The 15,490-nt window shown below is 48.7% G+C and overlaps 1 protein-coding gene across 9 annotated transcripts in view; it reads left to right on the plus strand.

Annotated features, from left to right (window-relative positions):
- The window catches only part of FAT3 (FAT atypical cadherin 3), an 863,405-nt gene that overhangs the window by 785,634 nt on the left and 62,281 nt on the right, over window positions 1-15,490 (plus strand). For all 9 annotated transcript variants that reach the window (XM_068266799.1, XM_068266797.1, XM_068266801.1 and 6 more), the window contains 2 exons: window positions 2,639-2,773; window positions 4,989-5,146. In XM_068266799.1, the coding sequence (XP_068122900.1) occupies window positions 2,639-2,773; window positions 4,989-5,146 (293 nt within the window). The remainder of the gene's footprint in view (window positions 1-2,638; window positions 2,774-4,988; window positions 5,147-15,490) is intronic.

The raw sequence follows: 15,490 nt of genomic DNA on the forward strand, positions 1-15,490 counted from the left end.
AGGGAACCATGTAGACACCACCTGATATTTTATACATTTTTTTCCATCCTCCCATAAGGTTATAATTCAGTGTGCCTGTTATGGACAAGGAGGCAGCGTAGGAACTCCTGGCCTGTCACTCCCTGCACAAGTTGCTTGAGGCCTCAGCTGGATTAGTAACTGAACCATGTTGTTTGTGAAAACAGTAATTTACCCATTTTCCAAAGAAAATATATATTTTCGCCGGTAATATGAGGCCAGTCCGGGAGATGTCAGCCAAGCATTACCGTGTCAGCGCTGCGTTCGCTTTCTATCAGCCCGCCGTAATTGACTGCACAGTAACGCCACAACACGCCTGCCAGATGGCACTTGTTTAACTTAACTGTCCTACTGTATATTTTCCCTTTCACTTGCCTGAGTAAAGTTTACCTTCCATAACTATGTTACGTGCAAGAATAACTTTCTTTTTGGAGGGAATATGGATGCCAAATCGTTCATGAGTGGACCACAATTTTATAATAACCTCCTTGGTGGTACTCCTGAGCTAGGGTGGGGGCGGAAACCCGCAGCTCAGAGCGGTAATCCCGACCTCTGCTTGGGGTAGCCACCGGAGGCTGTATGCAGAGCAATGTGCACAGCGGGAGCGTTTCTACATACCTCCCTGGGATCCCGACGTCGACTGACATTCTTCTTCCTCTCCTCCGGGGCTCTGCTTCCTCCTGGTGAGATCGCCGGCTGTCGTCATGATGACAGCCAGCAATCTCACTTTGTTGCGCCACCCGGAGGATGGAGGGAAAACTGCAGTGCTGGATCCCAGGGAGGTGAGTAAGTGCTGGGCTGCTGCTGATCTCCATAGCAGCATGATTTTTTCCAGGTTTTAGGATCTGAAAGGGTGCAAAAAATTGCACTGCATTTAGACCGTAAAATCCGGAAAGAATCATAACGCCAAAGGGGTTGAACGGCTTCTCAAGTCATAGCAATAGAACTCTAGTGTTTCCATTGTAGTTGGACTTGAGGCTTGTTTTACACCTGGCCAGTGCGTTTGCGGTGCGATGCTCCGCCCCTATCGCATTGCACTACACAAAATGTCATTCATATAACCCTGCGGCATAGCCCCGCCCCCCGCACACCCCTCGCCAGTGATGTACTCCATGCTGGACATAAAGTACATCACTAGGTGTCCCCTTTGTATACACTTAGTTCCGCTCATGCTCACCGCCGCCGCTGCCGCCAACATGTTTAAGATTTCGCCCATTGACTTACATCACTTCTGGCACCGAAGAAGTCAAACGATAATGACTGGCAGCGTATTGGGCCAATCATAGCCCCGGGATTGCGTCCATTAAAGCCACTGGACCTGCCAGGGCACAGGGCGGGGCAAGTGGAGTTGCTGTTAGTTAGGAGTGTTACCAGCGCACGCTAGCTGCACTACCGTAGCATAGCATGTGCTGAGCTTGCGCTCCTGTCATTAAGCTGCGCTGATTAAGCAGCACAACTTAATCAACCCTGTAGTCTCAATCCTATGTCCCTCCCATAATGGCCTCAATTTACTAAGCAGTTTAGACTAGTCTACTGATGGTTTTTAGTCTACTGATGGTTTGATCAGTTGCATCAAAGGGGAATTCACTATCACCAAATGTTTTAGACCTGGTCTAAACCATTTGGTAATTAGGTGGGTAAAGCAGGGGAAATGATCAAAATATGCAATTCACGAATGAGTAGCTATGACTGACAGCCTTCTCCCCTGATGAGCTCTCCTCTGCATACAATTAAACTCCTGCATAATTCATTCAAAAGATTCCATCCTCACATCTAAAATACCTCACAGAATTACTTTACTGACAAGAAATCAGCTGGTCTAATCTCTGTCAGAAATAGTGGGCGTGGTTACTCGTTTGCGTTTGTGAATTGCATCTTTTGACAATTTCCCCTGCTTTACCGACCTAATTACCGAATGTTTTAGACCAGGTCTAAAACAGGTCTAAAACATTACACCAAACCATCAGTAGACTTAAAACCATCTGTAGACTGGTCTAAATTGCTAAGTGAATTGAGGCCAATATGTTTTTGGCACATTGGAGGAATCAAAGTAAAAGTGAGAAAATACAAAAACACTGTGCAGATAATGTGCAGGCCGAGATTCAACCCTGAGGAGTATTCATCCTTGAACAGGACCCATTTTGAGATATTATAAAGGGAACCTAAACTGAGAAGGATATGGATTTTTCCTTTTAAAATAATACAAGTTGCCTGACTCACCTGCTGATCCTGTGTCTCTAATACTTTTAGCCACAACCCTTCAACAAGCATGCAGATCAGGTGGTCTGACTGAGGTCAGACTGGATTAGCTGCACGCTTGTTTCAGGTGTGTGATTCAGCCACTGCTGCAGCCAAAGAGATTTTCAGGAACACTGGTATTGTTTAAAAGGAAACATCCATATGCCTCTCAGTTGAGGTGCACTTTAAGCACACGTAAGTATCAGCCACACTTTTTGCTCACCCCTAGTGCTGGCTGCGGATGATTCCTGTTCCTGTGTGGCTCCTGTGACCGTGACAAGGGAATTGCTCCGTTTGTGCAGAGCGCTGCTTGCTCAGTGACAGGGGAATTCTCCACTTGTGTAGTGCTGTGTGTTCTGACCCGCTTGTGTTTCCCTTGCAGGCGGCCTGTGTCCGGGCTCCGCAGATCCCTGCTTGAACAAGCCGTGTCCCGAGGATATGCAGTGTGTGGGCTATGAAATCAGCCGGAGACCCTTCATCTGTCAGTGTCCACCGGGCAAGCTCGGCGAATGCTCAGGTAAAATCCATCATTCAAAGCCAGATGAGCTAGTCAGCCAGGAGCGTTAACCATTTCTGAATATGAAAGCGGCACAGATGTACGCTATCCCCAAACCCGAGGCAATACATGGAAATAGATGGCATAACGGAAAGGCAACCCGACTGCAGGAATAAATATTAATAAACAGATATCTGTGGATAGGGGACCTGCCAATCCTACAATTTACACAGAGCCATTTTTATACATAGGCAAACTAGGCAGATGCCCGGAGTGACAACTGTACAAGGGGGACACCACAGAGTTAGGGCTGGTTCACACCGACAGCAGACGGCGTTGGGCGGCCGGAAGCCGCGCCGTCCTGTGGCCAATCTGATTGGCCGATCGGAGAGGAACAGAGGCGTGGGAGGGGAAAACAGGAGTTAAAGAGGCTTCAGCCAATCAGGCTGCATTCGTTATGTCTGAGGGGAAATAGATAAGCAAAAAAGGACAACCCAGCATGCCCTGCAACTTCCTTTTTGTGTACCAAATTTTGTGTGTACCAAATAAGAGTCAGGTAAACTGGGTAGTGATCATTTATCAACAAGAAAAGTAATAGTGATTGTAACTTTTGTATTGCCTGGTTAGCATCCTTTTTACTTGTTTACCAGGTAAAGATAAAGAATTGATTTTTGGTTTTATGCCCGACAGTTACTCTTTAAAGAGGAACTGTCTCGGAAATTAAAAAATTTAAAACACATACAAATAAGAAGTACATTTCTTCTTGAGTAAAATGAGCCATAAATTACTTTTCTCCTATGTTGCCGTCACTTACAGTAAATAGTAGAAATCTGACATTACCGACAGATTTCAGGCTAGTCCATCTCTCCATAGGGGATTCTCAGCATGACCTTTATTCTTTATAAAGACATTCCCTGAAAAATCTTTATACAAAGATGCTGGCCAGCCTCCCTGCTTGCTGCACACTATTTTGGCAGTTGGACAGAGCAACTGCCATTCACTAACTGCTTTTAAAATTATAGAAACCCCCCCCCCCCCTATAAGAAAATGGGCTAGTCCAAAATCTGTCGGTAATGTCAGATTTCTACTACCTACTGTAAGTGACAGGAACATAGGAGAAAAATAATTTATGGCTCATTTTACTTTTTATTGGTATGAGTTTTAAATTTTAAGATTTTCACGACAGTTCCTCTTTAAGTACACACATGCGATAATAGTTGGCCGAAACATCTGATGACGACAGCGATCCTGCTGTGATGTCGGGTCATTAATGCATGTAGCATTTCAGGAACAATCACGTTGCGATTTTCATTCCCGGAAGGAGAATCGCAAATGTATTCGCCGCAAAAAAAATTCAAAATCATGTTCTCTAAGCGCTAGCAATAGGCCTGGGACCCACTAGAATTCACAAATTGCAGAGCAATATCAGAGAATGCGATTTTGGTTCCTGTATTTCCTAAATCTTATGTCTTTGAAAATGCTTTAGGCACCGCAATTGCAATTTCCCGAAGTCGCGACCCCAGTGCCTGCAGCATTTTCAGATCCATTTGGTTGTGGAACCACAGCCATAGGCTTTCATTTGCCTAGTGGATTGGGAATCATGAGTAAAAAATGCACTTTGAGGCCAAAAATGTTGCACCTTTTTCGGTGCAACTAGTTCACTAACGTGGCTACCATCATTCTATTTATAAATTAGTGATTGCTCTCATTGTATCATATTATATCTCATTTGTATAATTCCTAATTGTCATCTGTAGTCAGGGCCAGATTTACTATAAGGCACTGTAGGCACGTGCCTACAGGCACCGGATGATGGAAAGGCGACTCACTCTCCTGCCCTAGTGCCTCCCTCCTCCCTATGCAGAGCCTCGAGCACAGTGTAAATGAGAGCTCTCGGTATTCCACTGATAAGATCTCCCTTCAGTTGGGGGCACCACTAGCTACATAATACTGAGGGTACCTCTGCCTACCTAATGCTAGGGGACATCTGTAGCTGCCTATGACAAGGGAAGTAAGGGAGAAGTGACAGCTGGGACAGGCATCACACTTGCAGTGCAGTTTGGTGAGAGTTTGTAGGTTCATGGAGGGCGAAGTCTAAGGTGCCAGGACATTGTGCCTGAGGTAAATCTGGGCCTGTCTGTAGGTGGTAAGTGTCTATTGTAATGTAAGCAATTCATGAAGAATTTATGAAAAGTATATAAAATACTGATGCTTATTTCTGGTCACGTGATTTCAGGCCACACCTCTCTCAGTTTTGCGGGAAACAGTTACATCAAATACCGCGTGTCTGAAAGCAGCAAGAAAGATGAATTTAGGCTGGGCCTACGGATGAGAACTCTGCAGAACAATGCCATTATCATGTACACCAGATCCAACCCCTGCATGATTCTGAAGGTAAGTGAAATCTACTGTATACAAGAACTAGTTAGGTAGGTACTGATCAATGGAGAGGGAATGGGACAGATGCAGCCTTGCTTCCAAGCTGAAGGAACTTCCTTGAGAGGCCGCTCACTTTGGTCAAAATCACTCTACCTAAGTAGAGGGAAGGTTCTGGGTCCTATAAAGCCTTCCTGTTCCTCCTATGGTCCCCACATTCCAACGCTGGCTCCCCCGTTAGCAGTCTCCAACCGATGGGTCAGAGGCTGCTCTCTGCCGCTTTGGAAGTCTTCAGGAGCCCAAGTGCTCCCGAAAACGGGTCCTCTCCGTACTGCGTACGTGCGAGTATGCGCAGTACAGATCCGCACGTCTTCGTGCGCACTCGGGCTACCGAAGACTTCCAAAGCCTCCCGCGGCGGGGGATTCATATGGAGGAGCCTGCGCTGGAACAAGTGGGCCGTGAGAGGTGCAGGATTTCTCTTTAGGTCCCAGAGCCTTCCCTCTACTTAGGTATCTGTGTTTTTTTTTTTTTTTTAATACGATTCAGAATCTCTTTACAATGAATTTACAGGTAAGTAGCAGGGATTGTTATTATTATTGTCAATTTATATGGTGCCATCATCTTCTGTGGCGCTGTAGAATGGAAGAGGTAAATCGGTGTGCATAATATCCAGACATTTGCGCGGCAGCTCGCTTGATAACTGCTGTGATAGCAGTTATCACGCTATTATGAATCGACCTCAAGGTGTGAAACAAATACTACTTACACACCTGGGTTGCTATTAGGCAACCATAATATTAGGCAGGTGGAGTATTCAATCTCCACACAGATTGGGTGTCCTCTTCAGGATAGGTTGAGTTGACTCTATAAAAAGGTCCAGTGGACAATTATTTCAGGGGACACCCCTGGGGGGAGGAGGAAACTGTACACAAAACGGGAAGATTTACCCCAATGTAATATGCAATGGGTAAATGTGGGTGGAGTCCAATCGTTTAGCTGCATAAGACCCTGTACTGTAGACCTGAGGAAGCGAGCAGGTCCTGTGAAACGCTTCCTGTGTCCAATGAAATTAGTATCCTTAAACCTCTTACCTGTTTAATTACCTTTGTTTACCCATTGCATGGTACACTGTGGTGCCTCCGCCCATTTTGTGTGTCTTCAGCAGTTTGTTTTCAGACATTAGATGAATACCTATAGGGGGGGGGGTAGTAGTTGTGTAGGGATATTAATAGTGCAGCAGGAAACAGGCTTTAAATCACGTTGGGATGTGTATTTGAGAGCACTTTGTAAAAGCCGGATCAGTGCGATTATTGCAGCAATTCCTTCTCATGCATAATATAACACAAAAGCTCAGTGGTGCGGTCTGTCTCTGGAGACCACAGCTACGCTTCTCTTCTGGATCACACTGTACTGTAGACGCTTTGTAGGTTATTTGTATGTAAATTGCTAGTTTTCCACCGAATTGCTCCACAGAAGAAGCCTTTTAGGTCATTACGAATAATTAAAGCCAGGATCTGTATTTTACTGTGTTTAAAGGTCTTTACAACACAATCCAATAAAGTACAGAAAATACAAGACACCGAAAGGGAAAATGAGCGGGGAACAGAGAGCTGCTCAAGCAGATTATTACTGTAGATGCCTTAAAGAGGAACTTTAACCCAGTACTGAACTTCATCACAATCAGTAGCTGATCAGAATCAATTTATTTTCGCCAAGTAAGTTTGCACCTACAAGGAATTTGCCTTGGCAGTTGCTTAACAAACACAAACAAAAACAATACAAGGACAGACAGTGTGAATATTACCCCTTTTCCCACAAGAAAATCTTTACCTTTTCTCCAATTGATTATCGGAGAGGGGGGGGAGGTCTGTGTAGCTGATATTGTGGTGAAACCCCTCCAACAGTGTGATGTCACGACCATGGTCCTGACAGTTTGCTGTCTGTGAACCAGTGGCGGACATACGGCCGTGCAGGCCGTGCCGCCGCACAAGGGCCCCTGAAGTTCTGCTGCTTCAGGGGCCCATTAAGTATTGCAGGTTTTGTTTTTTTTTTGTTTTTTTTTTTATTTATTTTTTTTTTTTAACCTGGGGGGCCCAACTCCTGTCCTCCCCCCCTCACCTCGCCCCCCCCCCCCCTCATGCGGCGGGAGAGCGGAAAATACAAGAAGTCTCCGGCCGGGGCGGCAGCTGCAGCTTGGTCTCCAACTTTGGAGACATATCGGAAACTAAGCAGCAGCTGCCTCTAGCGTCTGCTGCAGCCCCGGCCGGAGACTTCCTGTATTTTCTGCTCTCCCGCCGGCTGCAGCGCATACCGGGAGGGGGGCCCCGAGGTGAGTGAGGGAGGATAGGAGTCGGGCCCCCCACCCGGATAGCTACCCACCCGGCTACCTTACCCACCCACCCGGCTACCTACCCCGCTACCTAACCATCCACCCGGCTACCTACCCGGCTACCTAACCAGGCTACCTACCCACCCACCCGGCTACCTAGCTACCCACCCGGCTACCTAACCACCCTGCCGGCTATCTACCTGGCTACCTACCCACCCGGCTACCTAACCACCCTGCCGGCTATCTACCTGGCTACCTACCCACCCGGCTACCTACCCACCCGGCTACCTAGCTACCCACCCGGCTACCTAACCACCCTGCCGGCTACCTACCTGGCTACCTACCCACCCGGCTACCTAGCTACCCACCCGGCTACCTGACCACCCTGCCGGCTATCTACCTGGCTACCTACCCACCCGGCTACCTAGCTACCCACCCGGCTACCTAACCACCCTGCCGGCTATCTACCTGGCTACCTACCCACCCGGCTACCTAGCTACCCACCCGGCTACCTAGCTACCCACCCGGCTACCTAACCACCCTGCCGGCTACCTACCCACCCGGCTACCTAGCTACCCACCCGGCTACCTAACCACCCTGCCGGCTATCTACCTGGCTACCTACCCACCCGGCTACCTACCCACCCGGCTACCTAGCTACCCACCCGGCTACCTAACCACCCTGCCGGCTACCTACCCACCCGGCTACCTAGCTACCCACCCGGCTACCTAACCACCCTGCCGGCTATCTACCTGGCTACCTACCCACCCGGCTACCTACCCACCCGGCTACCTAGCTACCCACCCGGCTACCTAACCACCCTGCCGGCTACCTACCCACCCGGCTACCTAGCTACCCACCCGGCTACCTAACCACCCTGCCGGCTATCTACCTGGCTACCTACCCACCCGGCTACCTAGCTACCCACCCGGCTACCTAACCACCCTGCCGGCTATCTACCTGGCTACCTACCCACCCGGCTACCTACCCACCCGGCTGGCTACCCACCCACCCGGCTACCTACCCACCCACCCGGCTACCTACCCACCCACCCGGCTACCTACCCACCCGGATACCTACCTACCCACCCGGCTACCTACCCACCCACCCGGCTACCTACCCACCCGGATACCTACCTACCCACCCGGCTACCTACCTACCCACCCGGCTACCTGACAAACCCACCCGGCTACCTAACCACCCACCCGGTTACCTACACACCCACCCGGCTACCTACCTACCCACCAGGCTACCTACCTACCTACCCACCCGGCTACCTACCAACCCACCAGGCTACCTACCCACCCACCCAGCTACCTAACCACCCACCTACCCACCCACCAGGCTACCTACCCACCCGCCTACCCAGCCACCCACCAGGCTACCCACCCGGCTACCCAGCCACCCACCAGGCTACTTACCCACCCGGCTAAGGGCTACCTACCTACCCACCCGGCTGCCTACCTACCCACCAGGCTACCTATCCACCCAACCACCCATGGGAGCTGCGCGCCGGATGGAGGCTGGGACAGGAGGTCTGCTGCTGCAGGTGAGTAAATGTTTTTTTTTTATTATTTATTTTAGCAGGTGTATGTTCTGGGCAGGTCTGCCACATGATTGCGTGTATGTTCTGGGCAGGTCTGCCACATGATTGCATGTATGTTCTGGGCAAATTTGCTACATGATTGCATGTGTTTTCTGGGCAAATCTGCCGACATGATTGCACGTATTTTCTGGGCATATCTGCCGACATGATTGCAGGTATTTTCTGGGCATATCTGCCGACATGATTGCAGGTATTTTCTGGGCATATCTGCCGACATGATTGCACGTATTTTCTGGGCATATCTGCCGACATGATTGCACGTATTTTCTGGGCATATCTGCCGACATGATTGCACGTATTTTCTGGGCATATCTGCCGACATGATTGCACGTATTTTCTGGGCATATCTGCCGACATGATTGCACGTATTTTCTGGGCATATCTGCCGACATGATTGCACGTATTTTCTGGGCATATCTGCCGACATGATTGCACGTATTTTCTGGGCATATCTGCCGACATCATTGCACGTATTTTCTGGGCAAATCTGCCGACATGATTGAATGTATTTTCTGGGCAAATCTGCTCACATTATGTGTATTTTCTTGAGAAAACCTGCACAATTATGTGAATTTTCTGGGGAAAGGGTCACCAAAACTTGGGCCCACTGTCTTTGCGTTGCACTTTTCAAGGGAACCTGAGGTGAGAATAATATTGAGGCTGCCATATTTCTCTCCTTTTAAGCAATACCAGTTGCCTGGTTGCCGTTCTGGTCCTCTGCCTCTTATTCTTTCAACCATAGACCCTGAACAAGCATGCAGCAGGTCAGGGGTTTCTGACAATATTGTCAGAACTGAGAAGATTAAGCTGCATGCTTGTTGCTGGTGTAATTCAGTTTATTACTGCAGCCAAATAGATCAGCAGGGCCGCCAGGCAACTAGTATTGTTTAAAAGGAAATAAATATGGCAGCCTCCATATCACTCTCACCCCGGGATCACTTTAAATTACAGTTAGCTCCGCCCTTATCCGGTCATTGCCACGCCCATTTTTTGCCGCGGCGCTACGCGCCGCAGGTTCTATCCACGCCCATTTTTTGCCGCGGCGCGCTTCGCGCGCCGCAGGTTATAGCTGCACCCAGGTCAGGGGGGCCCACAATTGATATTTTGCACAGGGGCCCACTGCTGCCTGTGTCCGCCACTGCTGTGAACCTTGTTGCATTGTGGGAAATAACAGCTTTTTCCAACTGCCAAGTAAGTAGTATCACCCTCTGTGCATATAACTCTCGGTTAACGAAGATTCTGTCCGGGTCACCTGGCATAGCTAAAGATGTCACCACCAGTGATAAATGTCAGAATGTAAATGGGGGTAAGGAAAGATGAGGCTCTCCAATTGAGGGAGCCGGTTGAAGAAGAAGAGGACCAGAGACAGGAAACAGGAGGGACCTCGAAGATAAGGAGCAAAAAGCCTTTTGTTTCTTTATAAATGTGTAACGTTACTTCTCAGATAAAGTTTCCCTTCAACATGACTTCAGTAGCTAAAGGGAATGTGTAATGTTTTGCTTCCGAAACTTGCGCGTTGCACTAAGGAAGCCCCGGGGAGGGCACTGCAGCAGCGTAAAGGACCCAACTGTGTATATGTGAGGCATAGTATATTCAGTTCAAAGATCCCAACCACAGGGTGTCTAGTCTGGGAGGAGCTACAAATATACGGAGGCTGGGGGGATTGGGAACGCAGTTCTCGACTGCACACCGTTACCGACACATGTATGTAGTCTATTTGATTGTTTTGTTTTGTTCTTTTAAGCCCGGACATCGTTTAATGAAATTAAAGCGGACCTGAACTCAGAACTTGCTCTCTGCTCTAAAAGATACACAACAGCATAATAACCTTTAGAGAGGAGCTGTTAGGTATAAGGTCTCAGAGAAAAATAACACATATATCAGTAGCTAAAGATTGGCTGTACTTACATTACATATGCATTTCACTGTCCACGTTTGGATTTCACAGAATTTTTATATAGTATATGCAGAGAATGATGCTCCTGACAGCTCATGGCAGGTTCCATGTTTGCCTGTCTCCTATAAAGCCAAATGTGTTGTCATGTCCTGCCTGCTTCCTGATGATTCACTCACACAAAAGATCCATAATGAATAACACTAGTGTGCAGTGAATATTAATTAGCCATGTGGCTAGGAACAATAGCGGGCTTCTGCAGTGTACTCTGCCCTGTGATTTTTCAGTGCTGTGAGCTGGACTGCATTACAAGCTGCTGTAACTTGAGCCTGTAACTTCTCACTAGCAGCTGAGGGGAGGACCAAAGGTGGGGAGAAGCAGCCCCAGAATGCTTTGCAGTATGTTATGCGGCCTCTCATACTTTTAAGAGTTTGGGAATAACAGCCTTGCTGTTCAGCACACATCAAAAGTAAGAGAGATTTTTAACTTCAGTATTGCCTTTTTGGCTTCCTTCTAAACTGTTTAACACAGGAGAATAGAGGTTTAAATTAGCTTTTGCAGCCTGACAGTTACTCTTTAAAGAAAAACACTCCTTTGTTACAGCTGATACAAATCCTGTAATAAATCCCTAGTGTGTCTACTTCCTGCTTTCACGGAAGCAGACATAGGGTAACATCCTGTTTACCAATTAGCTGCTCTGCCGAGGCAGTCAGCTGACACAGCTGAGAGATCAAATTACAACTTGTGCTTAGTCACAGATAAGGGGGCGAATTAGACATTCTAAACCCTGTAAATACATACAGGGAGCATTTCTCTCTATTTTCCTTCTGTCCTGTGCAAGAGTTCAGGTTCACTAATGAAATTAACTTATCTGTGCTGCCAGAGCTTGTATCCCTATTAAAGAGAAACCGTGACCAAGAATTGAACTTTATCCCAATCAGTAGCTGATACCCCCTTTTACTTGAGAAATCTATTCCTTTTCACAAACAGACCATCAGGGGGTGCTGTATGACTGATATTGTGGTGAAACCCCTCCCACAGGAAACTATGAGGACCATGGTCCTGGCAGTTACCTGTCTGTGAACCTCGTTGCATTGTGGGAAATAGCTGTTTACAGCTGTTTCCAACTGCCAAAAAAGCAAGCAGCAGGTACTTCCAGTGACATCACCTGCCAGCAGTAAAAATGTCACCATGTAATAAGTGTCAGAATGTAAATCAGGGAGCGGAAAGATTTTACAATGAGAAAACTCTGACTAAATCATTTATACATAATTATAGTAAAAATGAAGCACTTTTTTATTACATTATTTTCACTGGAGTTCCTCTTTAAAGTAGCATCAATACTTATTTTAAGAAAACCCGGCCGGATTGCATCCTTGCGCTCGGCGGCAGCCCTGATAGAGGCAACTCCTCCGCCCGGCCTGACAAGTCTTCCTGGGAAATCATTACAGAGCATATGGAAAGGGTTGTATCCTTTCCTCTCAACATCTGTCGGCGAAATGCAGAAGGTTAAGAAGTATAATGAGATTAGACCATCCAGGCCGGAATCCTAATTTGTTACGAAATCACCTTCAGCTCTGGCTGGAGAGGAAAGAAACAAGTACAGTCAGTGTTTTTTATTTGTATTTTTACAGACTGCCTAGCCCTCGCAGTGAATGAATCCTTCTTGGCCTGTCTCTGGGATCATGTGTCAGCCAGCGTGCCTCAACTTTCTTCTCTTTATGAACGCCGTGGCCCCCTTTTACTGCGTGTTGGCAAACGCCGGGCCTTGGACGCCCTCCCGGCTCTGACTTGGTCGGGATAAACCAGCCGCGTTTTAATTAGATACACCCGCTGTGAAGTACACATATGGAATTTAATATCTCTCTCTGAACAATTCCCGGGGTATCTTGTTGGCATCGGCGAGACGCACTTGCAGATGGATCCTATATGGCTGATGCATCCCCAAAAGTATTTTTATTACGTGTGTTGCAACATAAACAGATGATCTCCAGAAGCTGACGGCGAATGGCGACCAAGGGCAAGCGGCTTCTGTCCAGATGCCGAGGAACTACATGTCCCAGCAGATCGGTGCTGTCGGCAGTGATTTTAATAAAGGTGACAAGTGTATCTGTCACCAGAAGTGCTCTGAGGCCTCCTGCCAAAAGGAGCAGCCGCTGAAGTGACATGTACCTCCCTCCCCTCCTCAGTCATAAACTGTCATGGCCGACCCCTTGTCATTGAGGACGTGGCATGGTGCAGCTGAGAGGTGTCAGCACCTGGATACAGGCTTGTATATGCCCTGCTTGACTTTGTGGCTGTCCTGTGCTTCAACGGGCAAACAGGCTGCTGTTAGAGACATGCTGTCATACCGAAGAGCCCACCCCGCCAAGCCTGCTTTGTTTAGCGAATCTCCCAAGATCCTTCAGTGTACAGTAATCCCATGTGCACCATCTATTTACCATCTGCATGCAGTCCCCATGTGCAGCCCTCTTCTCCCATGTTCAGCAGCCCTCCAATCATTACATGTGCAGCCCTCTCCTCCCATGTTCAGCAGCCCTCCAATCATTACATGTGCAGCCCTTTCCACCCATGTTCAGCAACCCCTCAATCGCTACATGTGCAGCCCTCTTTTCCCATTATCAGCAGCCCTCATATCCCTACATTTGCAGCTCTCTTTTCCCATGTTCAGCAGCCCTCCTATCACTACATGTGCAGCCCTCTTCTCCCATGTTCAGCAGCCATCCTATCACTACATGTGCAGCCCTCTTCTCCCATGTTCAGCAGCCCTCATATCCCTACATTTGCAACTCTCTTTTCCCATGTTCAGCAGCCCTCCTATCACTACATGTGCAGCCCTCTTCTCCCATGTTCAGCAGCTCTCCTCTCACTACATGTGCAGCCCTCTTCTCTCATGTTCAGCAGCCCTCCAATCACTACATGTGCAGCCCTCTTCTCCCATGTTCAGCAGCCCTCCTCTCACTACATGCGCAGCCCTCTTCTCCCATGTTCAGCAGCCTTCCTATCACTACATGTGCAGCCCTCTCGTCCCATGTTCAGCAGCCCTCCAATCATTACATGTGCAGCCCTTTCCTCCCATGTTCAGCAGCCCTCCAATCATTACATGTGCAGCCCTCTCCTCCCATGTTCAGCAGCCCTCCAATCATTACATGTGCAGCCCTCTTCTGCCATGTTCAGCAGCCCTCCAATCATTACATGTGCAGCCCTCTTCTGCCATGTTCAGCAGCCCTCCAATCAATACATGTGTAGCCCTCTTCTCCCATGTTCAGCAGCACTCCTCTCACTACATGCGCAGCCCTCTTCTCCCATGTTCAGCAGCCCTCCAATCATTACATGTGCAGCCCTCTCCTCCCATGTTCAGCAGCCCTCCTATCACTACATGTGCAGCCCTGTTCTCCCATGTTCAGCAGCCCTCCTCTCACTACATGCGCAGCCCTTTTCTCCCATGTTCAGCAGCCCTGCTCCAATAACTACGTGTGCAGCCCTCTTCTCCCATGTTCAGCAGCTCTCCTCTCACTACGTGTGCACCCCTCTTCTCCCATGTTCAGCAGCTCTCCTCTCACTACATGTGCAGCCCTCTTCTCCCATGTTCAGCAGCCCTCCTATCACTACATGTGTAGCCCTCTTCTCCCATGTTCAGCAGCCCTCCTCTCACTACATGCGCAGCCCTCTTCTCCCATGTTTAGCAGCCCTCCTATCACTACATGTGTAGCCCTCTTCTCCCATGTTCAGCAGCCCTCCTCTCACTACATGCGCAGCCCTCTCCTCCCATGTTCAGCAGCCCTCCAATCATTACATGTGCAGCCCTCTCCTCCCATGTTCAGCAGCCCTCCTATCACTACATGCGCAGCCCTCTACTCCCATGTTCAGCAGCCCTCCAATCATTACATGTGCAGCCCTCTTCTCCCATGTTCAGCAGCCCTTCTATCACTACATTTGCAGCCCTCTTCTCCCATGTTCAGCAGCTCTCCTCTCACTACATGTGCAGCCCTCTTCTCCCATGTTCAGCAGCCCTCCAATCACTACATGTGCAGCCCTCTTCTCCCATGTTCAGCAGCCCTCCTCTCACTACATGTGCAGCCCTCTCCTCCCATGTTCAGCAGCCCTCCAATCATTACATGTGCAGCCCTCTTCTCCCATGTTCAGCAGCCCTTCTATCACTACATTTGCAGCCCTCTTCTCCCATGTTCAGCAGCCCTCCTCTCACTACATGTGCAGCCCTCTCCTCCCATGTTCAGCAGCCCTCCTATCACTACATGTGCAGCCCTCTTCTCCCATGTTCAGCAGCCCTCCTATCACTACATGTGCAGCCCTCTTCTCCCATGTTCAGCAGCCCTCCAATCATTACATGTGCAGCCCTCTCCTCCCGTGTTCAGCAGCCCTCCAATCATTACATGTGCAGCCCTCTTCTGCCATGTTCAGCAGCCCTCCAATCAATACATGTGTAGCCCTCTTCTCCCATGTTCAGCAGCCCTCCTCTCACTACATGCGCAGCCCTCTTCTCCCATGTTCAGCAGCCCTCCTATCACTAC

Source organism: Hyperolius riggenbachi, chromosome 2 (assembly GCF_040937935.1).
Source record: "Hyperolius riggenbachi isolate aHypRig1 chromosome 2, aHypRig1.pri, whole genome shotgun sequence".
Lineage (NCBI taxonomy): Eukaryota > Metazoa > Chordata > Amphibia > Anura > Hyperoliidae > Hyperolius > Hyperolius riggenbachi.